The sequence below is a fragment of the Piliocolobus tephrosceles genome, unplaced genomic scaffold, assembly GCF_002776525.5.
Source record: "Piliocolobus tephrosceles isolate RC106 unplaced genomic scaffold, ASM277652v3 unscaffolded_108, whole genome shotgun sequence".
Taxonomy (NCBI): Eukaryota; Metazoa; Chordata; class Mammalia; order Primates; family Cercopithecidae; genus Piliocolobus; species Piliocolobus tephrosceles.
This window is the reverse complement of record NW_022291865.1, coordinates 1,763,763-1,780,397: the sequence shown is the minus strand read 5'-3', so window position 1 is coordinate 1,780,397 and position 16,635 is coordinate 1,763,763. Positions and strand designations below refer to the sequence as shown.

The following is a 16,635-nucleotide window of genomic DNA, read 5'->3' as shown; positions in this document are numbered from 1 at the left end:
AATTACTATGATACTATCTTACACAATTATATTTCTTCATTTAAATGAAGTCCACATATAATTAAGACAGTTAAAAAAAAAAAAAAAAAGGCACCTTGAAAACTTAGTTCGGCCAGGCATGGTGGCTCACGCCTGTAATCCCAGCACTTTGGGAGGCTGAGGCGAGCGGATCACTTGAGGCCAGGAGTTCGAGACCAGCCTGGCCAACATGGTGAAACCCTGTCTCTACTAAAAATACAAAAAATAGCTAGGCATGGTGGCAGGTGCCTGTAATCCCAGCTACTCGGGAGGCTGAGGCAGGAGAATTGCTTGCATCTAGGAGGCGAAGGTTGCAGTAAGCCGAGATTGTGCCACTGCACTCCAGCCTGGATGACACAGCAAGACTCCAGCTCAAAAAACAAAATGAAACCAAAAAAAAAAAAAAAAAAAAAAAGAAAGAAAGAAAAAAGAAAAAGAAAAAGAAAAAAAAAACCTGAGGTCACGCCAATCCTACAAAATAAAACTTTAACATTTTGATCAATTAGAACTTTCAAGCTGATTTTAAAATACAAATTCTAAAACAATAACACACTAATTTGACAATCACTTTATAAGTAAGAAGCATTTCATCTATTTTCAAGAAGTCTTTGTCAATTAAAACAACTTCTTTTTTTTTTTTGAGACAGAGTTTCACTCTTGTCGCCCAGGTTGGAGTGCGGTGGCGTGATCTTGGTTCACTGCAACCTCCACCTCTCGGATTCAAGTGATTCTCTTGCCTCAGCCTCCTGAATAGCTGGAATTATAGGCACCCACCACTATGCCCGGCTATTTTTTGTATTTTTAGTAGAGACAGGGTTTCACCATGTTGGGTAGGCTGGTCTTGAACTCCTGACCTCAGATGATGCACCCACCTCGGCCTCCCAAAGTGCTGGGATTACAGGCATGAGCTACCGCGCCTGGCCTGTTAGATAATTTTTAAAAAATCTAAACAGGAAAATGTTAAGTGCTGTTGAACTCAAAATAAAACACAGAGATGAATCTCCAAATTAACATTTCATTTGGGAAGCAAGAACTACACTTTGGGGCACATATATAGACTGAGTGGGTCTCTGGTATATCTGAAGACCAAAGAAGAGGTTGGGGGTTTTATTAGAGAGATGTCACATACTGTTTTGAAAGAAAGCTCATTGGCACTAGAGAAGCTTTTGGGAGCTGGCAGGCTCTGACTGGTGAGTGATAGAGGTATGTAAATTTAGTGTTAGAGTCACAAGAGGCCATTTCAGCAGCTGGGCTTGCGAGAAATCAAATTCTTGGAGCAGGTGCTATATGCCCCAAGTGCTTTCTCCCTCTGGCCTCTTGATTGATTTAGTTGAATATGACAAGAATGACCTAATTTGTATAATCAACTTTCGCAGTGCCATAATGAAATAAACAGGTGTCAGATCAATCAGCTATGCTATTTTTTTTACAGTGTGAAATGTGTATTACTTTTTCACTCGCAGACTTTTTTTTTTTTAATTTTTGAGACAGAGTCACGCTCTGTCTCCCAGACTGGGATGCAGTGGCATAATCTCGGCTCACTGCAACCTCCACCACCGGGGTCCAAGTGATTCTCCTGCCTTGGCCTCCCAAGTAGCTGGGATTACAGGCATGCACCACCATGCCCAGCTAATTTTTTTATATTTTTAGTAGAGATGGGGTTTTGCCATGTTGGCTGGGCAGGTCTTAAACTCCTGGCCTCAAGTGATCCGCCCACCTCGGCCTCCCAAAGTGCTGGGATTACAGGTGTGAGCCACCGTGCCCAGCCACTTGCAGACTTTTTACTAAGCACCTACTACATGCAATGCCCTAGCAACACAAACAAGAGGAAGGAAATTCTTGCCCTAGAGGGAAAACTAGACTTTCTGTAATTATACAGTTCATATAGTTCAACATGAACTGACCTGGGGGGAAAAATAGCAAATATTAATTGGTATTTGTCTATATATTTCTTTCAAAGTAATTCCAGGTCTTATTTACATGGTTGGTCATCTCTTCCTTAGACCCTCCCATGAGAGGCTTTTCTAGTTCACAGTTATCCTTCACTAAGTGAAAAGGCTCCTGCCGGTTCTACAACGCTATGTTCTAGGTGTTTTTTTTTTTTAAACTATTGCTGACTGAACAGAATACTTAGTACACAATGAAACCTCCTCTTAGAAGTGACCTGGAATGTCTCAAAGTAGATAAATCAGTCTTCAGTACATTATACTGACTCCTGTAATTACTGTGAGTGGCAACACGGGCATCCTCTCAGTGAGCCACTTTAAGAGTCACAGTGGTGTCACGAGTACTTCACAGGCTGTGAGAAGACCAGTGATTTTTCAGGGACTTGTTCCACTTGACTTGGTGACCGATGACCTTCACCACTACGTTTGCCTAAATGGGTCAACGCTAGAATGAACCTCTTTATCAACAGTTTACAATGATATAATCTAGAAAAGCACTGATAATGGTTCCCAGAAAAAAAGCTTATAATCAAGTAGTGTCCGCAGTTCTGACAGTGGAAGCATATTAAAAGGTAGTTTGGCCTAAAATAGTTCAAATAAACAGATTTATTATAGAGATAATTAAAGATCAGAAATAAATTGGCTACTAATGGATTTTTCAGATATTAGTTCAATATAATTTATTTATTGATGCAAGAGTCATAATGGATACTAACATACATGTACTACATGGTAATCCAAATGTTTATTGAAAGAATTCCCTCTATTCCTGATGAAAGAGAAAGGGAAATAGATGAATATTTGAACTGAAGAAGCTTAGTCTATTATCCTCACCTTTTTTCCATTTTAATCGCTCAGTATTCTTCCAAGCCCCTTTTTCCCTTATGTCTAGCCACTATTCTGCTTTTTTTCCAACTACCTCAATTCCTTGGCATTTCCTTCTTTCACACCTCAGGAAACAAACCACGCCTCCATCTCTGAATACACTTCTACTTCTACTTGAATACAATCCTACTTTTTCTCTTATATCTTATGCTTCAGTATGATACCACACACTGCAAGGACCTCATCTATCTCCTCCACACAGGCTCTCTTTTACAGGACTCAGGTTCCTCTCCCACCCGGCACCTCCCTCTGCCTTTATTCTCCACTCCTTACTCCTTCCCTGGTTATTGTTTCCTTTCTTTTCCTAAACTCTGATCCAAATCTGGAGTATGTGATATAGAAAAATAATTCCTTCCCAGGAAAATTATATCATGGTCAGGAATATGAATGAGTGAGACACTACACATGAGAGTGTTATTAGCACGTGGCCTGTGTTTCCGGGCAAGGTGTTATGTAACTGAAGCAGATTAAGGGAATAAGTAAGAAAATGTGTGGAAGAACTGAAGAGATATGAGAGAAAATAGTAAGAACGAACATCCTTTTCATATTTCATTCCCCATAATCTAAGGCAAACTAGTGTCTGTGGGCCAAATCTGGCCTGCAGATCAGAGGAAAATCTACAGCATTAAACATAAAACCTATTTTTTTTTTAAATAGACTTGTTGGAACACGGTCAGTCTCGTTTGTTTACATGTTGGTCATGGCAGCTTTTGCACTACAACAGCAATGACAGTTGTGACAGAGACAGCATAGCTCACAGATATTTATCTGGCCTTTACAGATAAAGCTTGCTTGCTCATGATTTAAAGCATCCTCTCACCTTCTCCTAAACTTTCAATCTCCCTCTATGAAGAAGTACAGGGTTCTGGGACATACACTATACATTTTTCTCTTTAACACTGATTCTCCAGGTGTTCTACCATATCATTTGCAAACAGAAAAAAATCAGAGATTGTCAAGCTTTTTCTTGGAAGGTCAGATAGTGATGTGGGCAAGAGTCACTGTTGGATGCTACAATTAACAGGCAAAAGTATGACAAGAAACACAGTGCTGACATAGTTGCAAATATCTTCCCACAAGATTATTTCTTACAAAAACAGTTAACTTTATAGTAGAAATAACTGGCCACTGTAACCAAATTATCAACACTACTATCATCAGTAAAAAGACATACTGACATTATGTACCTCCTTGTTTAATGCCATAGATTTTCCTCTGATCTTTGCTCTAAATTTATCTCATAGATTCTCATAAGTAGTGTTTACATTATCATTTTTTTCTATAACTTTTAGTTTTTATTTTCCTTTTCACCCAAGAGTACAGTCATGCATCGCTTAACAATGGGGATACATTCTAACAAATGCCATCATTAGGCAATTTCGTCATTAACCAAACGATCACAGTGTACTTTTAAAAAACTGTATTGTATAGCCTATTACATGCCTAGGCTATACGGTATAGCCTATTGCTCCTAGGTTACAAACCTGTACAGCATGTGTTACTGTTCTGAATACTGCAGGCAAGCATAACACAATGGTAAGTATTTGGGTATTATAACATATCTAAACATAGAAAAGGTAGAGTAAAACTACGGTATTGTAATCTTAGAGGACCACTGTCATATATGTGGTATGTCGTTGATGGCAATGTCATTACACGGCACATGACTGTAGTTTAACAGGCTTTTAAATTTCCAGTAAAACGGCCTTTGATACTTTAATTTTGCTGGTAATTTCTAGTTTTCTTGCAGTGTGATCAGATAGTGTAATATTTCTACTTTATGGAACTACTTACATGTTTCTTTGTGACCTAATGCCTGATCAATTTTTGTGAATGTTCTAGGGGTACTTGGGCAGGAGGTATAGTCTCTATCATCAAGGTATAGTGTTCAGAAAACATAAATAAGATCTACCTTACTATGATCATGTTGTTTAAGTCTTCTATCTTCCTTTTCTCTGTTCACTTAATCTGTCTTAAAGTGAGAGTGGTGCATTAACATCCCGATTATGGGTGTGTTTTTATGTCGCCTTGAATATCGTGCAGTTGTTGTTTCCTAAAGGTGAGTGTCATGATTCTGGTGACTAAATATTAAAAAATTTTGTATCCCACTTGTGAATTGTGGCATTTGGCATTAAAAAGTGCCCTTCCATCTTTTGTAAGTTTGTTTGTTTTGGCTTGAATTCTACATCATCTGTTATTAGGATCATTTCTCTTTTCTATCTTTCTGATATATCTTTGTCCATGTCTTTCTTACTGTTTTTAGGTGTGTGTCTCTTATATACAGCATATGAATATAGCTATATAATCCAAACTGAAAACCTTTTCCTTTTAATAGGTGACTTAAGCCCATGTATATTTATTGCTGTGACTGATATGTTTGATCTTAAGTCTGCTGTAGTATTTTATTTCCTTAAATTGTGTGTATCTGAGCTTTGTAACATGATGTAATAGGATACACACAGACAGTAAAATGGTTATTATAGGGAAACAGATTAACATATCTATCAACTCATACCCTTTTTGTGATGAAGAGCAGCTAAAATCTCCTTATTTAACAAAAATCTCTAATACAATTTTATTTTTATTTAAGATATGTTCAAGTCTTCTGAAAATACGATTTTATTAAGGTTATTCTTTATGTTGTCCATTAGATCTCCACACTTGTCCATCCCACATATCTGCTATTTTATATCCTTTGACCTACATCTCCCCATTTCCTTTCCTTCCTCCCTCCTTGAACCCCCTGTGGTAACCACTGTTTCATTCTCAATCTCTGTGCATTTGAGTGCATATATATATATATAGATAGATGTATGTATATGTGTGTGTGTATATATATGTGTGTGTGTATATATATGTTTTTTCACATATAAATGAGATCATGCAACATTTTTCTTTCTGTCTGGCTTATTTCACTAAGCATGTCTTTTAGTTCCATCTGTGCTGTGGCAAATGGTAGGATCTCCTTTTTAAAAGCTGAATAAGGTTGGGCACAGTGGCTCATGCCTGTAATCTCAGCACTTTGGGAGGTTGAGGCAGGTGGATCACCTGAGATCAGGAGTTCCAGACCAGCCTGGCCAACATGGTGAAACCCCATCTCTAATAAAAATACAAAAATTAGCCAGGTATGGTGATGCAGGCCTGTAATCCCAGCTACTCAGGAGGCTGAGGCAGAAGAATCGCTTGAATCCAGGAAGCGGAGGTTGCAGTGAGCAGAGATCGTGTCACTGCACTCCAGCCTGAGCAACAGGGCAAGACTCAGTCTCAAAAAATAAAAATAGAAAAATTAAAAAGCTGAGTAATATTCTATTATGTGTGTGTATGTATTTATACATCTATATTCCATTGTGTGTGTATATATATACAAATATATACAATACACACACACACACACACACGCATTTTCTTCTATTTCTTTCCTGAGTTCAATCATTTCTGATTTCCTTTCTTCCTCTTCCAGTAAGATCTGAACCTCAGCCCTTGAGTAGGGGTGGGACAGCTCTTGCTTGGAGGTTTAATCTCACTCAGTCCTAGGCATCGTGGCTGGACCTTGTATCTGCTATTCCTGTATCTGTATTCTGTACATTTATTTCTTATTAATCAATCCCATGTTATTCCAATTCCCTATTATTGACTATAGTTAACTATCTTATGTAGGCTGGGCACGGTGGCTCATGCCTGTGATCCCAGCACTTTGGGAGGCCGAGGCAGGTGGATCACCTAAGGTCAGGAGTTCGAGGCCAGCCTGCCCAACATGGTGAAACCCCGTCTCTACTAACCATACAAAAATGAGTGTGGTGGCGCACCCCTGTAATTCCAGCTACTCGGAAGGCTGAGGCAGGAGAATGGCTTGAACTCGAGAGGTGGAGGTGGCAGTGAGCCTAGATCGCACCACTGCACTCCAGCCTGGGTGACTGAGTGAGATTCTGTCGCAAAAAAAAACAAACCAACAAACAAAAATACTCACGTGTATTTCAAAATAGCTAGAAGGTTTGAAAAGTTCCTAACACAAAGAAATGATAAATGTTTGAGGTAATGGATATCCTAATGACCCTGATTTGATCATAACACATTGCATGCGTGTATTAAAATATTCCATGTATCCCATATATATGTACAATTATTGTGTATCAATAAAAATTTTAAATAATTCTTTAATTTTTTTCCTATTCAAATTACTGTGTAGTTTCTGTCTCCTGACTGGACCCAAACTGATACATCTTTTTTCCTCCACCACTCCACTAATGAAGCACACTTCTCCCTTTATTTTCTTTCAAATTATGCATATTTTTACTTCCCTGAAATTTATCATCTGATCTATCAGGATACTTTTTAGTATTTTCCTTATTAGCGTGGGTTTAGTCTTTCTAGCACTGGTTTTATTTTTATTTATTTATTTATTTTGAGACTGAGTCTTGCTCTGTCGCCCAGGCTGGAGTATAGTGGCACGATCTCTGCTCACTGCAAGCTCCGCCTCCCAGGTTCCTGCCATTCTCCTGCCTCAGTCTCCCGAGTAGCTGGGACTACAGGCGCCCGCCACCATGCGCGGCTAATTTTTTGCATTTTTTGTAGAGACGGGGTTTCACTGTGTTAGCCAGGATGGTCTTGATCTCCTGACCTCGTGATCCGCCCGCCTTGGCCTCCCAAAGTGCTGGGATTACAGACGTGAGCCACCGCGCCCGGCCTCTAGCACTGGTTTTATTTATTTATTTTTGGATCGAAAGACACCTGGAGTATGGCATTGGTTTTAGAACAACCTTACATCCCATTGCTAATTTCCGTCTTCCCCACAGTTTTTCTTGATCTGTCTTTACAAAGTCTTCTGGCAGGGGTAGGTGAGGCAAGAGCATGAAAGATACTGCACTAGGATTTGTGGTCTCATATTTTTCTTTTTATTGACAGTTATTTTGAAGCTTGGACATCTTCTACAAGCTATGCTGAGGACATGGTTTTTCTGCGTAGCTGTAGTTTTCTTTCTTTGCTGTTCTGTGTTACTTTGGAGGAAACCCTGGAAGATGGGAACATAAACTGCCTTCATTGTCTTTGGGTCCCCGAAGGGCTATCGCCCGGATTTTTGCAAGTTTGAGACTTATTTCTAACAACAATCAAAGGGGAAGGACAAAAACACTACAACAAAATTTCTGGACTGGCTCCAGCTCTGCCACTAATATTTATATAAAGTTGATTTACTTCAGTGTTAGAATTATTTCCTCACTTGTAAGATAGGGTGGCTGGACTAGGGCAGTGGATCCCAAACTCTGATAAGCATGAGAAGTATTTGATGCATATGGACTTCTGTGCCCCACCTCTAGGCATTCTGATCCAACAGGTCCGGGGCAGGTCCCAGGAACAGGTGTGTGTTTTTGTTTTTTGTTTGTTTGTTTTTTGAGACGGAGTCTCGCTCTGTCCCCCAGGCTGGAGTGCAGTGGCCGGATCTCAGCTCACTGCAGACTACGCCTCCCGGGTTCACGCCATTCTCCTGCCTCAGCCTCCCAAGCAGCTGGGACTACAGGCGCCCGCCACCTCGCCCGGCTAGTTTTTTTTGTTGTATTTTTAGTAGAGACGGGGTTTCACCGTGTTAGCCAGGATGGTCTCGATCTCCTGACCTCGTGATCCGCCCGTCTCGGCCTCCCAAAGTGCTGGGATTACAGGCTTGAGCCACCGCGCCCGGCCGGAACAGGTGTTTTTAAAAAACATCTGCTTAGACAAGATAGTCAGTGATACTATCCAGTTATGTGAGTCTATGAAAACTCTTCCGATGATTCAACAGGTTCTAGAGATCCCATCTTTCAATATAAAAATCAGAGCTGGACACAAGGGTGCATGTCTGTAGTCTAGGCAGGAGGATTGCTTCAGCCCGGGAATTTGAGGCCATAGTGCACTATGACTGTGCCTACAAATACTGCACTCCAGCCTGGGTGACATAGCCAGACTCCGTCTCTTAAAAAAAAAGAAAAAATCAGGCCGGTGCAGTGGTTCACGCCTGTAATCCCAGCACTTTGGGAGGACGAGGCAGGCAGATCACTTGAGGTGAGGAGTTTGAGACCAGCCTGATCAGCATAGTGAAACCCCGTCTCTACTAAAAATACAAAATTGGCCAGGCGTGGTGGCAAAGGCCTGTAATCCCAACTACTTGGGAGGCTGAGGTAGAAGAATCGCTTGAACCTGGGAGGCAGAGGTTGCAGTGAGCTGAGATCCAGCCATTGCACTCCAGCCTGGGCAACAAGAATGAAACTCCATGTTAAAAAAATAAAAAAATAAAAATAAAAGCAATGGATTAGTGGTATAATATCCCAATTAAATTAAATTGGATGACAGTTTGTCCCTATTCACTTTCTTTTCCCCAGAGAGGGGTCCCACTCTGTTGCAGAGGCTAGAGTGCAGTGGCACAACCATAGCTCACTGCAGCCTCTAACTCCTGGGCTCAAGCGATCCTTCTGCCTCAGCATTTTGGGTATTTACTTTTGTTTTTTTTTTTTTTTTGACCAAAAGGTTTGAAACAACCAAAGCAGGTAAAATTTAGGAAAAAAAAAAAAAAAGACAAAATAAAAGATAAAAGGAAACTATTTAATTTATGTAGAGGAAAAAACATTAACAATAAAAAACTAAGATCACGGAAATAGATCATAACCTTTTCTTAAAACATGATGAAAGTTGTTAAATCACTTTAAGAAGAACATGCTATATGCTTTGTTCCCACTAAACTTTGGCACAGTATAGATATAATTGTGGCACATTCTTTTCAGGGTTCCATATATTATTTGGAAATACAACTAATGCCGGTCCTCATTTTGAAGAAAACCCACTATAAATTTGACATCAACAAGTCACATAAGCTCTAAGCTCCTATTTCACAGTATAATCTATTAGTACAATCCAAAGCAAGTAATTCCAAAGGCGTACATGAGAGCAATGTTAATTTGAGGAGATCCATAGGCTTTCCCTGATGTCTTAGCATTTGGTCATCTGAGGGAATTTGGATGAAATAAATTTTTGCAAATATAATGCATCCAGGAAAGACACCACCAAATGATCTGTTTAGGACATACCCGATTGCAGCAGGGGTCAAGCGAGTGTGCAACTGAGGAGTGGTAGAAGTAGTGGTGGTTGTTAGGGAGCCATCATTTCCAGTCTTCTCCCAGTCAAAAGGGTCACTCTCAATTACTCCAAAAGTCTTGATGCTATTGTCAAACACGGATGTAAGAAGCTAAACCACAAAAGAAAACTAGAGTAAGTGAACAGTAAACACAGTCACTTTATTCTATGAGAAAGCACACCAGACTCACAAAATGATTTTGTAATGTGATTTTCTTTAAAAACTGATGGTTCAAATTGAGGAATTTGAATAGGAACTGTATGTGGATGATGATACTGAATTAATGTTGATTTTTCTCAGTTGCATAGAATGTTTCTGTTTTTGAGAGATGCATAATGAAGCAACATATCTATAACCTACTCTCAGATGGTTTGGCTAAAGGATGTGTGTTGTTTATAAGTGTCTATGTTAGTGTACATTCAGTTGAACCATCTATTTTATCATTTATTTGTCAAAACGAAATAAGGACATTTTTATATGTTTCAACCTAAAAAAGTAGCCAGCGTTAACAGGTGATGTGTCTAGGTAAGGGGAGTATAGAAGTTCATTGTGCTTTCCTCCATTTTTTTTGTAGGTTTAAAAAATTCTTAAAATATGTGTGTGTATGTTTGTGTGTCTCCATATACAAATTATCAAAACATTGCTTGATTTATATTGTTAGTTTGATATATATTCTGTATAATTTCATTTTTTGTCTTTCAATTCCTAAAGTTTGATGTGTTCTTGAGAAGTATCTCTTAAAAGACCTTTATTGTTTCTGTCGGTAGGCACCATTTCCAATTTTATGATTATAGCTTCATTCTCTCCTCGTCATTTCTGGAACTGTCAGTATCCTATCCTCTGAGATTCATCTTGTGCATTTCCTACCCAGACCTGAAATCAGCACTGCTTTGGAGGATTTTGCACAGGTCTGATTTAGGTTTTAAAAATATTACTCCACCAGCCTGGCGAACATGGTGAAACCCTGTCTCTATTAAAAACACAAAAATTAGCTGGGTGTGGTAGTGCACGCCTGTAATCCCAGCTACTCAGGAGGCTGAGGCATGAGAATTGCTTGAACCTGGGAGGCGGAGGTTGCAGTGAGCCAAGATCGTGCCACTGCACTCCAGCCTGAGTGACGGAATGAGAACCTTTCTCAAGGAAAAAAAAAAAAAGATTACTTCAGCTATTGACTGGTCAATAGATGCCATAAACAGGGATGGGAATGAGGGTACTTGGAAAAGATGACCAGTTAAGAGATTATTGTCAGCTAAACCAGCATGGTAACAGTAAAGGTGATGAGAACTGGACATAGATTTCTGTCCTGAGTCACTGGGTCAATGCAGTGACATGGAAAGCAGTGAGTTTAGGGAGGAATAGGAAATGCAGATATAAATTTGGGTGTCATCAGCATATAGATATCAAGAGATACCAGCCTATGGGTCCTATTTTTGTTTATGTAAGTCACCTACATTACAACTTACACTTCTCCAAATGTCAGAGGCAGAGGGCTGTAGTAAACACAGAGGAGGAAATAAAGAGGGACTGGAACCTAGAACATGGGAATTGAAGTGCCAGACCTTTGACCCTCTCTCCTAACTCTGAAATCAAGGTTCTCATAGGTTCTCACAGAGTGAGATGCATGCTTCCTGGAAGGTGGAATCCCCACCCAGGGGAGCCTTGCTATGTGAGCACTTAGACTGCCACTGCTAAATTCTCCGTCTATGTTGTGCTGCAACAGAAATGATCCTCAATGGTTTTTATGTCAGATGTCCTTTTATCATGAAATTATTTTCTTACATCTATCATAGTATTGTATGTCTTAGAAAATGTGTTCTATGGCACTGGACCTCAAATTAGAAACAGTTTGTTACTATGATGGTGTTATTAGACACCAGCAGCAGGAGACAGAAAGACAGCAGACACAGAACAAAAGAAACAGGAAAGCTAAAAGCACTGAGGCACTTAAAGGCACCCTAGTGGGAACAAATGGTCAGACTGGGCAGAGCTCTGCAGATATTTTAGAGAAAAACATTTCTAATCTAGCAAAATAATTTTCTAATTCGGGAGCAGGGTGGCGCTAAATCCTAACCTTCCTCAGACTGGAATAGTAGAAACAGGACAAGTCAAGGACTTACTCTTCTGGTAACTGAATGTGTTACATCATGTTTGGCTATGATAAATAATAAAAACAAAAAACTCTAATTCAGTTAGTCAAATAGATTTTAGAATAAAAATTACCTTGTGAGTCATCCACATGGTATATACAGTATATGCAGTGTGTGAATACATGTCTGGGTGTATATATATGTGTGTGTGTCTGTTAAATTTGAATAGCCCTCATTCTTTTTCTACTTTTTATTATTTTTATTTTATTTTATTTTATTTTATTTGAGACGGAGTCTCACTTTCTTGCCCAGGCTGGAGTGCAGTGGCGCGATCTCAGCTCACTGCAACCTTCGCCTCCTGGGTTCCAGCGATTCTCCTGCCTCAGCCTCCTGAGTAGCTGGGACTACAGGCGCATGCCACCACACCTGGCTAAATTTTGTATCTTTAGCAGAGACGGGGTTTCACCACGTTGGCCAGGATGGTCTGAAACTCCTGACCTCAGGTGATCCACCCACCTTGGCCTCCCTAAGTGCTGGGATTACAGGCGTGAGACACCGGGCCCAGCCTCTCATCCTTTTCTATATCCCAATATCACTGGGGAACAAAGCACTTTCCCATCAGAACAGGGACTCACTGTGGCAGTAATTCTCAAACTGGAAAGGGAGAAGGGAAAAATCTGAAAAAAATCTTCCAAATGATTCCAATGCTTCCCTCTAAAAGGCATGTCCCATATCTCTTCATTGATAATCTCTGAAAATCTAGTATACATCTGACTCCTTCTTTTACTTAATAATATATTCTTAGAAAATACAAATTCATCTACATTTAGAGTCTAAGTTTCTCAAACTAGGGTAACAGGTACCCCCAGGGGATGCAGCCATATGCCAGAGAGAATTTAAAGTGATTTGACAATGTGGCACAGCTTCCTGGAGTATTTTACACAGAGGTATGACATTTATTATAATATTTTATAATACAATGAACACAAAGAAGTTGGAAAGCAAAATTCAAATGAACTTTTAAGATAAACCAGGAGAATACAAAGAAATTTTGGACTTATGGTTGACACTGTAAGGCTATTCCCAGTCTTCTTGAGAAATACGCTTATACTTGGCTGCCAGAGGAGTAACTGATGAAATAGTGTGAGAAATACCAGAAGCAATCACCTTCGGGAAAGTGAATCCTCTGTAAATGGATGTAGGGAAGGGAGGCAGTTAAGTGAAGGGTAAGTTGTGTGAAGAGGAGGAAAAGAGGAGGGAGAACTTGAAGAAGGTAATGAACAGGCAAAAATGCTATACAGATTGAGCATCCCAAATCTGAAAATCAAGAATCCGAAACATTCCAAAACACAACTTTGGGTGCTGACGTGATGCTCAAATGAAATGCTCACTGGGGCATTGTGGATTTTGGATTTGTGTTGCTCCACCAATATAATGCAAAATAATACAAAATCCTAAAAAATCTGAAATCCAAAACACTTCAAATAAGGGATATTCAACCTGTATTACTTTTTGTTTGTTTGTTTTTGAGATGGAGTCTCACTCTGTTGCCCAGGCTGGAGTGCAGTGGTGCAATCTCGGCTCACTGCAATCTCTGCCTCCTGGATTCAAGAGATTCTCCTGCCTCACTTCCCAAGTAGCTGTGACTACAGACACGTGCCACCACACCCGGCTAATTTTTTTTTGTATTTTTGGTAGAGATGGGGCTTTGCCATGTTGGCCAGGCTGGTCTTGAACTCCTGACCTCAAGTGATCCTCCTGTCTCGGCCTCCCAAAGTGCTGGGATTACAGGCGTGAGCCAATGCGCCCAGCCCTGCATTACTTTTTATTTGGCCACTGTGTGGATTATTTGTGTCAATCCCTCTTCTACTTGCACTTATGAATAAGAAGCAGTCCATTTTAAATTTGATGGGATATTCAATACAATGATTTTTCAAAAGCAAATTATTCAAGATACAAAGTAATAAAAGTCAATTACAGCCTAGGCAACATGGTGAAACCCTGTCTCTAACAAAAATACAAGAAATTAGCCAGGTGTGGTGGTGTACACTTCTGGTCTCAGCTACTTGGGAAGCTGGGGTGGATTACTTGAGCCTGGGTAGGCAGAGTTTGGAGTGAGCTGAGATCACACCACTGCACTCCAGCCTGGGTGACAGAGTGAGACCCTGTCTCAAAATAAATAAATAAACAATGAAAGTCAATTACTATGTCAGGATAATGAGATTCTGAGTAATGTGAATTTACTATTTTTCTATAATTCTAAAACTTTTATAATGACCACATATTAACTTTTAATAACTAGAAAAAAATCAACAAAATATATTATTCTAAAATAAATCGACTATATACCTATATACAGCCTACATAGATGCTTGGTGCCAGCTCCTACTACCTGAAATACCCTTATTCTTTATGGCAGTCAGTCATCTGACATACACACAATGCCTTGGTGAAGCATTCCCCTTATCCTTAGCATAAAATGCAATCAATAGCTGTATCATATTTACCTCCATGTGAAATCCCAGTTTGCCCTTTCAAAGAGAGTGTAGACCAAGTCCAGCTTTTGCAAAACCAAGAATTATGTGTAAGGTGATATTAAGAACTCACTAACAATCCTGATTCCTGAATTCTCAGTTAATAAATTGTAAATTAGTGGATCAATAAAGCACTTAAGCAGGGGAGCACAATGGCAATGTTGGCTTGGCTGATTCAAAGGCAGATTATTTACTACAAAAGAAATTGCCCTACTTCAGCGACAAGTAGATGCAATAGAGGGAAAGAAATGCACACATTCTTTTTTCTTTCTTTTTGGCAGAGCTAGCTGAGGTTTTATTTTGGACCGGAAAAAAAAAAAAAAAAGCAATTGAATTGTTTTGTAGCTGGAGGCATGGGCGAGCTGGGGTCCCCAGGTAGTAAACTCCCCCACGGATGGCTGAGGGCTAGGGCGGAGCCTCAGGCGGGTCTCCCATTCCCTGTGTTAACCTGCACAGTGGCCTCCCTCCTGGGGCTCTGTGGCAGCCGCAGGCGGGGCAGGCTAGGAGGAACTGCCACAACTGTTCACTTGCGCAGGACGTTGGAGGACTCGGACACCAGCTTCCCATCACGGGTTTCATTCTTCACAACCACGACCCTGGAGGAGCTGGTGCGGCTGAAGGAGCTGGAGCCCACGCCACAGACAAAGCTGGAGCCCAGGCTGTAGCTGAGGCCAGGGCTTGTGAGGCCCCCATAGGCCAAGCTCTGACCACCTACATAGCTGCTGGTGATCTTCATATGGATACTCATGTTCTGCATCCCAGACTCCAGCCGGCTCTCTTCACCCTCCAGCAGCTTCCTGTAGGTGGCGATCTCAACGTCCAGGGCCAGCTTGACCTTCATCAGCTCCCGGTACACAAGCAGCTACTGTATCATGTACTGCTTGGCCCGCTACAGGGCGGCCTCCAGCTCAGACAGCTTGGCATTGGCATCCTTAATGGCCAGCTCCCCCACGCTGCTCGGCATGTGTGATGGCGGCCTCCAGGGAAGTCCTCTGGCCTTTGAGACCCTCAATCTTAGCCTGGAGCCCACTGATGTTCCAGTTTATCTCAGAGATCTCAGTCTATGTATGCTGCAGGTCATCCCCATGCTTCCCAGCCAGCGTCAGAAGCTCCTTATACTTGATCTGGTACATGCTCTCAGCCTCAGTCCAGCTGCGGTTGGCAATCTCCTCGTACTGTGCCTCGACCTCTGTGATGATGCTGTCCATGTCCAGGAAGCGGCTGTTGTAAATGGACAGCACCACATACGTGTCCAAGACCTGGGACTGCAGCTCCCAATCTCCTCTTCACACAGCTGCCTGAGGAAGCTGATCTTGTCAGTCAGCCCTTCCCAGGAGACTCCAACTCCACCTTGTTCATGTAAGCTTCATCCACAGCCTTCTCGATGAGGACAAATTCATTCTCCATCTCTGTACGCTTATTGATCTCATCCTCATGCTTGTTCTTGAAGTCCTCCACCAGCCCTTGCATGTTGCCAAGCTCCGCCTCCAGCTTCAGCTTCTCCTGGCCCAGAGTCTCCAGCTGCCGCCTAAGGTTGTTGATGTAGCTCTCAAACACGTTGTCCATGTTGCTCCAAACCGTCTTCTGCTGCTGGAGGCTCCACTTGGTCTCCAGCATCTTGTTCTGCTGCTCCAGGAACCACACCTTGTCTATGAAGGAGGCAAACTTGTTGTTGAGGCTCTTGATCTGCTCATTCTCTTGGGAGCACACGGCCTGGATGTTGCGGTTCATCTCCAGGTTAAGGGGGCTCAGCGGGCTCTGGTTGACAGTGACGGCGGTGATGCCTCCCATACCACTGGCCCTACCACAGCCTCCACCCAGGCCACTCCAGAAGCTGCTGCTGCCCACTCGGGAGAAGCTCGAGGAGCTGATGCAGGCACTGGGCCCACTCGTGTAGGAGAGGCTGCTGAAGGCCTGGGGGCCAGAGGTGGACACCTTGTAGGACTTCTGGGTCACCCTGATGGACATGGTGGAGGCAGGAGCGGGGGCAGGTAGGCCAAACCAGACAGAGAGCCCAGAAGGAGTAGTCTGCACACATTCTTTCCTTCTGTGCTCTCCTTGGGGATTTT

The 16,635-nt window shown here is 41.5% G+C and overlaps 1 protein-coding gene and 1 pseudogene across 5 annotated transcripts in view; both read right to left on the bottom strand.

Annotated features, from left to right (window-relative positions):
* Window positions 1-16,635, bottom strand: part of LOC113219838 (tau-tubulin kinase 2) — a 174,738-nt gene that overhangs the window by 40,592 nt on the left and 117,511 nt on the right. For all 5 annotated transcript variants that reach the window (XM_026447835.1, XM_026447837.1, XM_026447836.1 and 2 more), the window contains one exon: window positions 9,899-10,056. In XM_026447835.1, coding sequence (XP_026303620.1) covers window positions 9,899-10,056 — 158 coding nt within the window. The remainder of the gene's footprint in view (window positions 1-9,898; window positions 10,057-16,635) is intronic.
* LOC113219839 lies at window positions 14,914-16,549 on the bottom strand (annotated as a pseudogene).